General features: G+C 44.8%; 1 protein-coding gene across 8 annotated transcripts in view; it reads left to right on the forward strand.

Moving 5' to 3' along the window:
• Window positions 1-13,112, forward strand: part of LPP (LIM domain containing preferred translocation partner in lipoma) — a 353,374-nt gene that overhangs the window by 116,243 nt on the left and 224,019 nt on the right. For all 8 annotated transcript variants that reach the window (XM_063337693.1, XM_063337700.1, XM_063337698.1 and 5 more), the window contains one exon: window positions 11,021-11,222. In XM_063337693.1, the coding sequence (XP_063193763.1) occupies window positions 11,030-11,222 (193 nt within the window). In that variant the 5' untranslated portion in view covers window positions 11,021-11,029. The remainder of the gene's footprint in view (window positions 1-11,020; window positions 11,223-13,112) is intronic.

Here is a 13,112-nt window from a genome sequence, read left to right on the forward strand (position 1 = left end):
ATGTGCTCCAGAGTGTCATGGCATGCTTACCTTTGCGCTTAATATTCCTCTTCACCCATTTCCCTGTGTTTCCAGAACACAGAATCTTTTCTTCTCAATGAGCTCTATGTTGTGTTTATTGCAAATAGCATTGGGGTAGCTAACATCACCTTATGACTTACCCTTCTATTCATGTCACCACGGATGGTAAGGAGCTTCTCCAGCTTAGGTACTATTTCAAGATACGCCTTTAATTCTTCTTTATTCTTGACGAAAGAACCTGGAGTAGGTGGTGGACACTAGGTCAAATATGAGTCCAATGTGTGCTATCATTGCCGATAAAGCAAACTGGATATGGGGTTGCTTCAGGAGAAACCTGGACAGTAGACTGAGATGAGTTATTGTTCACCTTCATTCCCTGCTGGCAAGGCTGTTATCCAGTCTTGAGTCCTCCAGTTGAAGTGGGATGTTGAAGAGTTGGAGAGGGTCTAGAAGAGGGGCAGTCAAGGACCTAGAGCACATGGCCTACAAGAAGAGGCTGAGGGAGCTTTGTGTCCTGTCTCTGATGAAGAGTAGGGAAAGGAGTGATTCAATGGCAGCCTGTGGCTACTGTGAGGGGTGTTATGAAGATGACAAAGCCGAAAGCTTGCGTCCAGCAAATTGGCAAAGTAAAATGCCATGGACATGCGTAGTTGATTAGGAGTTTCATCTGGAGAGTTGGAAAAACATTTTCATTGGGAAAATAGTGCAACACTTGAACAAGCCACCAGGTAGCAGGGGATTCTCCATTTTGAAGGTTTTCAAGGACAAAGTCACAGTAAGCCTTATCTAGTGTTGGTGATAGTCCAGTTTCCTGCTAAAAGCAGGACTCGGTAACCTGCAGAGATGCTCTTTCTTTCCTGACAGTACTGCAGACTTTCAGCTTCTTAAAGGAGGAAGCACTTAAATCTTTATTTTTGCTTTATGTTGCAAAAAGGAGACAAGAATACACTGGAGTGCTCAGTGATGATGTCAAATCACCTGTTGTTGTGAAACTCAGAGAAATGTAGTCTTTTTTCTGACTGTTTATACAAAGGGGTCTGCATACTTCCTTTCCTACAGTTTATAGACTCAGATATCTTGCTTCCATTAGCTGTGTCTCTGCAGAACCAGTTCCCAGCCATCTGGCAGCAATCACTCTTCTGTGTGTTAGGATATAGGATTTTCCATAGGAGCAAGGCTATTTCCCCTGGTTATTTGCAAGGTGCCATGGGCTGAGCTGCCAAAAATGAGGCACGGGTTGGTGCAGTGCTCAGGAAGGAGAAATCATCCAGAGATTTGTCACAGTCGAGGCTGTGACTTTCAGGATGGCTGGGGATCTGGGGGAGGAAAAGTGAAGTGGATCAGGTGGCTGGAAAAGAATCAGGGATTAAAGATTTTTGATCCTGGACATATTCCTGCCCCTTAATTGATTTATTTGCTTGCTTTTTAGGCATTACAGTTTCAAAGTCTGGTTTGTACTGCCAGCCCCTTGAGGTGTCCCAAGAAAGTTGTCCCCATGCTCGTGTCCTTCTCGAGTGGGGCCCAGGCGGTGCCCATATTCTAGGCTGCAGCTCCTTTTCCATTTACAGAAATTCTCTTGACGGCTTGGGGTTCAGTCCGCCAAGAGCAGATACGTTTTCTTTGAGGGACAGCAGCAGCTGACTCTTCCTGCAGTGACAGGATTTTTAGAAGAGAAGTGTAGTGCAGGGAACCCATCATAAATAAAATACCCACCTACACCCACCCTAGCCTTGCTGGGTAGGACCTCACCCTCTGCACTGTTTCCATGTTCACTCTGTATCCGTTTCCCACTCTCTACTGAGCTCAGATCCCAGCTGTTTCTCCCCAGGCAGAGACATATACACACAGCACTCTGCAAAGCTAATACAATTATCTATGTGTCAATATGCTGCCACGGTCCCATTTGGTCCCACTGGGGTCTTGTTGATATCTCACTGCTGAGCTGAATGTTAGTTCTGCACGGTTCCTTCTTGTTTACAGCCAGCATCAGCATCCAAACAGCCTGGGCTTGCTCTAACATCTTTAACCTTGCCATCTCTTGTTGTCTTGATTTCTTTTCTCTTATGTGGGACTTCCTTGGTAGGCCTGATTCGAGTATGTCTCCATTGGTTGAGAAGTCCAGTCCATTAACCATTTTATTTGATGGATAAGCTCTGTGTTGCTTGGCAGTGCCTTGCTGAAGTTGGAAGCCAAGTACTGAGCTGTGCTATAGGCAAGACAATGAACGTGGGCATAGAAGGAATAAAGGCAGCTTTTTTTGGCAGAGGGATCTTGAAAATAAATCGCATGCAGGAAAACAGTATTTGTGTAAGGGAGCTCATCGTCTCAGGCTCCCAAAATAACATTTCTGCATCATCCTGCCTGTTCTTTTACTGTCCCTATTAATATATTTCCTCTCATTTTATACACAAAATTCTGAAACATCCATCTCAAACTTTTCTTTGTAATGTAGCTGTAGCAACACCCCCACAAACTTGTAGGTCGAGTTATCAGGAAGAGAATCTTTAAGAATTGGAAGAAATTTCTCTGGCTCAGAGGTACCTCCTGGCTCAGCTCTTAAGGTTGGACCACAAACTTTGCTGTATTTGAGTACGCATTTTGGGCTGGCCACCAGGTCTGCCTCCTCCATTGCAGTTGCCCTGGGGTTTGTTGTGATCACAAGTAGCTGAGGCCTTGGATTAATGTTTTATCCAATATGATTGTGTTTGGAGCGGCTGAGGATTGCCTCATACCACAGAAGTTGAGAATCAGCCTGCTCTCTGGTGAAATTGTAATGTGGTCATTAGAGTTAGATTAGATTAGATAGATCTATCTCCAGGGAGCCAGTACTATCTCTTTGTTTCAATGCACGTGGGCCAGTCAAGTTCAATTTATTGGGATTTTAAAGCCTAGTTTGTCATCCAACACCAGAATGTGACATGGCTGTAAAAGGAAGATCTCGTTCATCAGCTTTTATGTGTATGTTTTGCAGCAGCAGTCAAATTCAAATAGCCTCCATCTAATCCCAAAACTACTAATGCAATTATATTGGGAAAGAAAAGAAGTTTTACGTTTAGTTTGCCCTTCTACCTTTTCCACTATTGAAGCTGATACCAGAGAAATGATCTAAGAAGGAAGCTTAAGAAAGGGTAAGTTTTTGGTTGATACCAAAATTGCCCAAGCAGCAGGATTTTGGTGTAAGAATGAATGTGATATTGGGTTGGAATCTGATGAACTATATTCATGGTGGCATTAATCTGTCAAGCATCTTGTAGCAGAGAGACTGTTCTTTACCCTCGTGTCTTTACAGTCTTCACTATGGACTTGCTGTCTTCCTGTTATGTCTGAGTAAATACTGTAGCAGTTGCAGTGACTTTAGTACATAAAACAAAAGACACATCTCAAACTGGTGTGGATCTGCTGGACTGAAGTGTTGATGCAGCCGTCCTAGGGAAAAAAAAAAGAAAAGAAGTTACTTTCCAAGTATTGGTTATTCAGTTAAAAGGATGGGCACATGCTGTGTTCATTTGCGAACCATTTGCAACTAGAGAATAAGGAATATAATGTTGCATTGCTAGTAGGTGATATTGCTGGCATATCTTAAGTGAAACAGAGCTATATTGCTGCAAACCTTTTTGAGTGCAGATAAAGTCACAGCTGGAAGTCTTGTGTTTTTAGAGTCATAGAATAATTGATTTTGGAAGGGATCTCTGGAGGTCATCTGGGCCAACCCCTTGCGCAAAGCAGGGCGAACTGTGAATTTAAATCAGGTCTTACGTAGGATCCCATGGAAATTTGATTGAAGCTGTTAAAGCCAGAGTGAGATGATACTAGATTATATGCTGCGAGGAATAATTCAGCACAAGCAGTGCTCTAACTAGGTTTCTTTCTCCTTTAATTCCTGTGATTACATTAGTGATGTCCCACAGCAGGAAATTGGTGAATGCTTTCAGTCCGGTTTAACTGAAGAAGTAGCTCTGATTTTTTTTTTTATGTATTTATTTATTTATTTTGAGGGGATTGAGCTGAAGATACAAAACCCGAATTTATCCCTGCAATTGGAAGAAACTCTGGGTCCAGGGGGAGAGGGAGAGTTAAATTCGTTCCAGCTGACACCTGCTGTGAAAGGCTAAAGCAAAGCATCAAGAAATGTCCATAAACAGTGTAAAATGGGTGCAAGCCAAGAAACCTGATCTTAGGGAGAGTTGTGCCACAAGGAGTCAGAGTCCATATATATCAGGTTTGCATATGGTGAAGAAGGCAGTTACTGGAGGGTAACAGCATGTTCCATTATTCTCCGTCATGTCACAGAGTCGCTTGGTGACTCAGTTAACTCCTGTTATCTCTCCACTGCTCACTGGTGATGAGGATTGTGTCAGCCCTACTCACAGGATTCCCAGTGCTCAGAGTTGTTCCTGCAGCTTTGTGGTTCTCCTGGTTGCTGACCGGACGTTTGAGGAGCACAAAGGACCAGTCAGTCTGAGGGAGGAGCTTCTTTGGACTGGTTAATATTACAGGACTTAAAATTCGGTGAGATGTTGTGCAGATTGGCAATGATTAAGGGAGTTCAAAAGGAATCCCAATTCCCCAAATCACATAATTTCCCATATGGTGTGAAATTGATGAGGGTAATTAGTACCGTATGGGAAAGACATCCCAGGAGAGCTTGGGCTGAGTTTGCAAGTACCTATGGCACTTCCTATGTTTGGTTAAAGACCTCTAATGAGACCAGAATTTTGACATTATATCTTCTTTTGGAGGCCACAAGAAGCAGGAAAGTTTCATGGCTAGAGATCATCAGCCATAAATGGAGAAATAAATTCATTTGACATTCCAAGGAGAACACTGCCAAGAGAAACAAGTAGCTTTGGGATTTTATAAAGAACAAATCTCTCTGGTCAGCCTCAATTGCTGCTTTTGGCTAATTAGTGGAGTGAAGGTGATGAGGACAAAGCAAAGAACTGTTTTTTAGCAGTGCGTTTGGGTTTGTGCTTTTGGGAATTTCAGGTGGAAAAATGAAGACGAATAAGCTTAGAGTAGAAACGTCCAGTCTTGTAGTTTGCACCTCTAACTGAAAGGAGCAATGTGTGGCATGATTTTATATAAGGAAGGGTGTCCCTTGGATCAGTGCCAGAGCTGATCTTTAAAACTCAGGTGAAGTAAAGTCAAACGTTTTCTCTTTGGGTTCTTTTACATGGATGGAAGAGAAGGGAGAGTGGGGAGAAGGCAGTCTGCCTTTCTATGCATGGCTCTTGTAAGCCCTTAGATACAAACTTGGGTTATCCGGGTAAGGAGATGTCTTGGTCATGTTCTTGAATAGTATCAGAGGGAAGCTGCAGTAGGGCTTCCAGTTGCATCTACTGTCAGCAAACAAGGTCCTGATTCCCTTATCTGGTCAATCCCTTGGCCTTAGGAGTGGTGGTTAACTGTGAATGGGTGATACTAAGACAGAACATCATGGACCTACATCAAACCAGTGGATTTAGGAAGGAGTGGGATGAAGGACAGAGCAGACCGTCTGGAAGCACAGACTGTTGTTGCTCGTTTTTTGTTAAACACTGTTGCTACCCACTATGAAGCATTAGCTTAATTAACTCAGGGACAAATTCTTCTGTCTTGGCAAAGTCCATCAACATCCAAGGAGTATTTCGTCCATGTTATAAATATGAAAATGAAATGAAGATTTATTTGGGTACAGTCTAATCACAGAAAAGCCAGCCTGTCTCAGAGATGAATGTACTAACAATTTCAAGAGTAGACAAATTGGTACTCTACCCTTCCATTGCTTATCTGATGCGAGACTAAATTGACTTGGAACCCTCTTTGTTTTACCTTTGCTTCTCAAAGGTGAATGACATCCTGTAATTAAAAGCAAAAACAAGCACTTATGCCCACACACTAAAAAAAAAAAAAAAAAAAAAAAGAAAAGGAACAAAAAACCTTGTCAGGCTTTTATTACTGCCTTGTATTATCTTCGATTGATATCCCTGGTCTGACATTTTTAGATAATGCGGTCTCATCTTGGGATTCGTGGATTCCAGTTCCTCTGCTGTGGTGTATTCTTTCATGGTTAGAACTTTGTGAACTTAGGGCATTAAGATCGTCCTAATGACAGAACCAGAGCACACTGTTTGCCTTATTTATGCGGTTTGATTTTACTCTTTGCTCTTAATGTTATTTATCATGGTTAGTCTGGTCTTATCCTTTGCCTCCAAAAGTAGGTGATGACTAATGCTTCCAAGGGAGGAAGGATAACAGAACCTCATGCAGCCACAGCTGATTTCAGTCTGGTTTTTGTCTTTGATATTATTAATCATTTTACCCCTTCCATTTTAAGTTACCATTCTTGAAAAAATGATCATATGGTAGCATCCACCATTTCATAAAAGGTAGGTGAAAAATTGAAGAGAGTTCAGAGTAAATATACATGAATGAATCAAGAGAAGTCTGCTCTTTACAGTGAGTTTAATTGATACTTAATTTAAATGTTTTGATTTGATTTAACCAATGACCTGTCTGTGTTCTGAAAGGATCTGTGTAAGGAAGAGAGGTAGGTCTGTAATGCAGATGACAGGAGCATAAAAAATCCAATGGTTGGAAGTGGAGGCAGATAAATTTAAAGCCAGACATAAAGGAGAACCTGTAATTACGGTGCTTAATTGCTTGCCCAAGCAATTTGCTTAATGCTGTGATGGATTCTCCAATCTTGCATTCCTTCAGATGAGACTACGTGTACTTTATAACAAATATTCTTTAGCTCAAGAAAAGCTTTGTGGAGTAATATTTGGGTAGAGTTCAGTGCCCTGCACAGTGCAGAAGGGCTAGACGAGATGGTCAATGAGAAGGACTTTCAAAGCAGTGACATAAGGAAGATTTAGGAGATTTTTGTCTGGGGGGAGGGAAGTGAATTTAGGAAAGGGATATTGCCAGAGTGGTCAGTGAGTAAGGAGTTGCAGGAAAAGCTTGTAGCGGCCAGGTCAGGAGTGGGGCTGTTGAGTTACTGCTGACCAAGGAGGATGGCTGTGTGAGAGAGGCAGGCAGAAACGCAGAAGGCTTTATGTAAGAGTAAGTTTAGAGTAAGAGGATTGGTTATAAGCCCAAGTTTTCCTGTGCTGTTTTGATTACCTGTCCACATCACAAAACGTTCACCTGTTTTGCTCCAAAGAAGCTTCTGATTGAAAACCAGACAGTATTGCAGGGAATGGTGAGGGAGGACTGATGGCTTCATTTGAATTGGCCAGGGTGCTCCACCATGGAGAAGTCTGCAGAGAGAGTTGGTGGGGCTCTGCCCATCTGCAAGCCACTGTCACTTACATCTGTGCCTTGCTCTTGGCCTTTTTACCAGGTGAAAAAAGGGGTGGTGGGGGGGAGTGGGTCATAACAGCAAACCCAGAAGTTTAGCTTCAGCTGCTAAAAACAGATTAATTCATTTTCCTTTTTTATGATGTCGCAAAGTAGTTAGGCTAAATTTAATTGAGGCTAGGGAGCTGGGGCTGGAACACATGAGGAAAAGGGAACTTGCTGAAAACCTTGTCAAGGCACAGACAGGAAAAATGAGTGGCAGTAAATGCATAACAGAAAATGAGAGGGTGAGAAAGAGGAAGAGAAAAGGCTAACAGGGAAACAATTAGGAAATACCACCACTGCCAAAACAAACGTGTTAGAGAGTAGCGGAGAGGGAGCTGTATGCCAACTTACAGTCAGCAATTGAGTTATAGCAGTGTGGTCTTCACGCTCCCAAACTGTCCATAAGAACATTCTGCTTTTTAAGGTCATTCATTGAGATTCACATTGTCTTCAGCCAACCCCAGCACTGTGCAACCTGGCTACCAAAGCAGATAGTCTTCGTTTGTGCGTCGCTGAACCCGTCCCTGCCATCAACCTGAGATGCTCTGTGTTGCCTGTGAGGTGATTAAGGAACAATTAGGGAGCTACCAGAACAGGAATGATGATAATGTGGTCAGTATTGGGAATTTTTATTTTTTTTTTTGCTTTGAATCAGTATGGAGGTAATGTCCAGGGTCTGAGGGTGCTTCATGCAGCGAGATGCTCTTTCATACAAGATGTCAAGCCAGGGTCTGAAAACCTGTCAGAATAAAACTCCAGGATGCTTTTAGCGATGGGTAAGGTATAGTCCTCTTTGGATGTAATAATTCTGCAGAGTTGTCCTGTTTGGCTCTTAAGGCTGAGTGCCCTCGTTGCTTTCTGCTCTTAAAACCTAGATAGTTGCCTGAGTTTTATTGCTGCGTTCTATATTTTTGAAGGATGCAGGAGGAGGTGGCAGTAGTGTAGGTGAATCTTACTGCTCGAGTGGCAGTTGTTTTCTAGGTCCATCAGGGCTGGTGTTTGTAATGGGAAGTACCAGGTGGTGGGAGCGCGGTTCGCGTGCCCTCCGCCCCCGTCCGTCGCGGCTGGTTTCCTCTCTGGCCCTGTGGGGAGGACCCACCTTTCACTTCTTGCTTTCGGAATGATGCTCCACACTCTTAATGTAAGGTTGGAAGGCAGTCATATGTGGGAGAGAAAGTCACGCCCTTGCAGCTCAGTCTTGGATGCTCGTCCATCTCCAAGGATGTTCCTGCCACGCTCCTGTCTGCCTCATTTCTAGCCAATCCATCCATGCTGGCCCTGGTGGCTTCCTTTCACTGGTAGCAGTTGTCTACACAACGGGCTCATCCTCCAGTGGCAGGGATCACAAAACCACTGCATGCACGCTGAGCAGTCAGACTGCACGGTGAGGAGGAGCCACAAGTGTTGGGGCTGATGTTTGTCAGCTGTCAGTTCCTCTGCCACATAAGGAACAATGGAGGTGGAAGATGACCACATATTGTCTGTCTCCTCGTGTTGGGTCAGACATTGGGACTCTAAGAAGAAATCACTCCTCAGGTTGGAAACCTGTTACCCGGAGTAAACTTACTGGGCTGGAGCAAGTACGCATGCACATATATATCAGTTTTAACAGTCATTGCTGTTAGCTGGAGGTACTGTCCCCACACTACCATGTGGAGACCTTGCTCCTTTCTCCCAGACTGACTCAGCATTGCTAAGAGCAAATTGCTAGAACAAGGTTATCCATGCAGGAACCCACAGGGCTACTTTCTCTAGTTTATACCCAAGAGTCTTCATTTGCTTCTTTGATAAAGCACTCAACTGAATTTGCTCCACCATGAAGCTTGTAGGATGTAGATGCTTTGCCAGCCAGGATGAGTTGGCAAAATAGCTCTGCTCCTACGTCCCAACAGCTTAGTCTTGACGTTTCCACTGATGTGTGAGCCTGAATTAGGAGAAAGGTGAAATAAAGTGTGATTTCTGCTTTGTTTTCTCTGGGTAGACTTAAATATGCCAACAGATACATCTTCTTCCTGCCAAAATGTTCCATATAATCCTGGTTGAAGAGCTCAGCATTGTTTCGGAGAAACATGTATGCATGGAATTTGTAGCTGTGAGACACCAAGAATATGCCCAGGTAGGCTAGGAGTGGACCTGTGGCTGTGTTCCTGCATGGTACGCAGGCTGTACGTGGCTGCACTTCTCAGCTTTGGAAATACCTCCTCGTGAGCCGTTCAAATACAAGGCTGCATGCATGACCACAGAGCTGTGTCAGAATAGTTAGAGAGCTGAAGCACTGTGGACTTCGGTAATGATTTCACTCCAAGGGGGTCTACACCTGTCAGAGGCCACCTTTCATCTGTCCCCTTTTCCTCTTCCCACCCTGAGCTCAGAAGACTGTTCACACCAGCTAATACAGCCCTTTGTAGCTCAGCAGAGCTACAAATCTCTCTTGTGTCTCAGCCCCAGCAGATTCCACTTGCTGCTGCAGTTGGAGACCATCTCTTTGCAAAACCAGCAGTGCCTCTGCTTTGTCCCGGATTTCCCAGATGGAAGTGCTTTTCTGCCGTGACAGTCTGCTTATGGCTCCTGTGGCCTGGTGCTGTCTCTTGCACTGATCCTTTTCCATGATCAAAACAAATCTTTCCTGATCGGGTCGCAGCTGCCTGCTGGTTTCATGGCCTTGAGGAGTCCTGACAGCAAAGCAGAACACGGATAAAAACGACAGGGTGCTCAAGAGCTCCAAAATCAGCATTGGCTTCTGTTTGTGTGGGGTCTTCATTTCCTCATCACATCTCAAATCCAGCTTTGTGGGACCATCTGATGGTACTGTAGGACCATCGCTGCTACCCAGTGAGTGTGGTTTGTGTGCAGTGAAAAGCACTTGCTCATTGCAATGAACAGGTTTTTTATGGGCAACATTTTCAGCAGTGTCTGAGTCCAGTTCTCAAAAGTGATGTAGGCTTTTAAGATGCCAAAGCCAAGATATTCATAAATAAGTAATGATTTGGGCTGCCTCTGTTTTCTGTTACACAAGTCAAGATGTCTAAAAGGAGCCTGGTTGTCAGCGGTTGTGGGATTCTGGCATTTTCTCAAAATTGACATGCTTTTAAAATATCTTAAGCTGGGCATTCAGAAGTGGAGGCATCAAGAATGATTAGCTGCTTTTGAAATCCTTTTTCATAAAAGTTAGAATGAAAGTTGCTGGGACGTGGGGTCCTAAATTACACGCGAAAAAGTGCTAAAGGTATATTTTGGAAGTGTGTCTGCCTATCTGTGACTACACTTGGCGCCAGAGCACCTGCACTGTTGTACGGTAATGTAATCACAAAAACCTAACAGGGAAAGGCAAGTATATCACTGCTGTACTGAATGGATGGTGGGATTGATGGGCTTCTCCAGGGTATCAGCCTGCCTCTGCTTTGGTTTGAAGAGGAAAACAGCAACGCTTTTTGCAGGCACCACAAATAAGCTGATCAGTAATTCTGACCTACAGGAGAAGGACAGACAAGTTTGCATCATAAGTCCTGTACATCAGGACCAATATGTTTAAAGACAAGCATGCACAAGTTAAGCGTGTTAAAGGGTTTTGTGGGTTTGATTTTTATAAACCAGCAAAGCAGTAGGTTTGCAACTGTTACTTCCTTGGACTAAATTTCTAACGTATGTGTGATTTTCTTGCCTTTCCTCTCAGATCTGAAACATGTCCCACCCGTCCTGGCTGCCACCCAAGAGTACCAACGAGCCTGTTGGACACGTTACCGCAAGGATGGAGACCACACACACCTTTGGGACTCCCAGCATCTCGGTGTCCACCCAGCAGACACCAAAGAAGTTTGCGCCTGTTGTTGCCCCCAAGCCAAAGTACAACCCATACAAGCAACCAGGAGGTGATGGTAAGTATTTATTTTCTTAGGAAGGAACCACAACCATCTAATTCAGAGGAAATGACTGCTGACACAGGCTTTCCTTGACTTGTTCATTGTTGATGAGTTTGTGGAAGCCCCCCTGTTTCAGATCATTCAAATCAAGAAGAATGTGAAGGTAACTCTTACCCTCGCTCTGGCTAGCCACCCTCCTGGGAAGTGCAGGGCTGGGGGAGGACATGGGGACAGGTCTTCCTTGTTTTTATTTGGAAGCAGATGTCCTATGTCCAAGCCTGGTACTTTTCAAGGGGTTTTGCTTGTTTGGTTTCTGCTGGTGCGGTGGCTGACACACCGGAAGGCTGTGCCGCCATACAGAGAGACCTGGACAGGTTGGAGATTTGGGCAGAGAGGAACCGTATGAAATTCAACAAGGGCAAGTGTAGGGTGCTGCAGCTGGGGAGGAATTACCCCATGCACCAGTACAGGTTGGGGGCTGACCTGCTGGAGAGCAGCTCGGTGGAAAGAGACCTGGGAGTCCTGGTGGACAACAGGATGACCATGAGCCAGCAATGTGCCCTTGTGTGCAAGAAGGCCAATGGCATCCTGGGATGCATCAAGAAGAGTGTGGCCAGCAGGTGGAGGGAGGTCATCCTCCCTCTCTACTCTGCCTTGGTGAGGCCGCACCTGGAGTACTGTGTCCAGTTCTGGGCTCCCCGGTTCAAGGGGACAGGGAACTGCTGGAGAGGGTGCAGCAAAGGGCTACCAAGATGATTAGGGGACTGGAACATCTCTCTTATGAAGAAAGGCTGAGGGATTTGGGTCTCTTCAGTCTGGAAAAAAGACGGCTGAGGGGGGACCTTATCGACACTTATAAATACTTTAAGGGTGTGTGTCAGGAGGATGGGGCCAGGCTCTTTTCGGTGGTGCCCAGCGACAGGACAAGAGGGAATGGGCACAAACTTGAGCATAGGAAGTTCCATCTAAACATGAGAAGGAACTTCTTTACTCTGAGGGGGGCAGAGGACTGGCACAGGCTGCCCAGAGAGTTGGTGGAGCCTCCATCTCTGGAGGCATTCAAAACCCGCCTGGACACGTTCCTGTGCAACCTGCTTTAAGGTGACCCTGCTCTGGCAGGGGCTTGGACTAGATGATCTCCAGAGGTCCCTTCCAACCCTAAGATTCTATGTGTTGATCCAAGGAGCTGGGGCTTGAGTAACCATTTTCAGTATTGGTTCTTTCATCCCAGCATGATGGGAATCCTTTACAAATGTGGGATATTACAAATGTTGGGAGTATGGGTATAATTGGGGTGTTAGGGCATAAGCTTGGCAGAATGGGTCCAGGAGTGCTTCCACTCTATCCTGCTGGTTTGATTCAGTTTTACTTTTATGCTTTTCCCTCTACTGTGGAACTCTCGTGAAAATGAAATCATTTAATGATATAATTCTGAGGATACTTACATGACCATTTCAATAGCCTCTGAGCAGTAAAACAAACGCCTGCCAGTCACCATGTGTCAGCCTTCCTCTACCTCCTGCTCTAGAAGTCCTTCTGTCTTCAAGTAACCGAGCAGCGAGCATGGGAGTTGGGTTCCTTGCTTACAGGGAGCGTCTCTGGGGTCTGCAACTGGAAACCTGCCAGTTAGAGCACCTGGGATGCCCCTAGCTGACAGTGGGGAGTGTGTGACGGAACCTTAACTGCAGCAGAAGCAAGGTGGAGGCCAAGGATTTCAGAGTGGTAACTATCTTGTCAGAGTAGTGACTCTTCTATTCCCAGTGATTTACTATGGTTAGAAATGGGTGGAAAACTCTTTCCCCTCTTCCTCTCCGTCCTCTCCCCAAAGAAAAAACTCAGCTGTATTCAAGAAAATTGCCAAACCAGCTTTTGATTTTGGGTTTTGGGTGCTCTACTTTGTCGTCA

Source organism: Chroicocephalus ridibundus, chromosome 6 (assembly GCF_963924245.1).
Source record: "Chroicocephalus ridibundus chromosome 6, bChrRid1.1, whole genome shotgun sequence".
Taxonomy (NCBI): domain Eukaryota; kingdom Metazoa; phylum Chordata; class Aves; order Charadriiformes; family Laridae; genus Chroicocephalus; species Chroicocephalus ridibundus.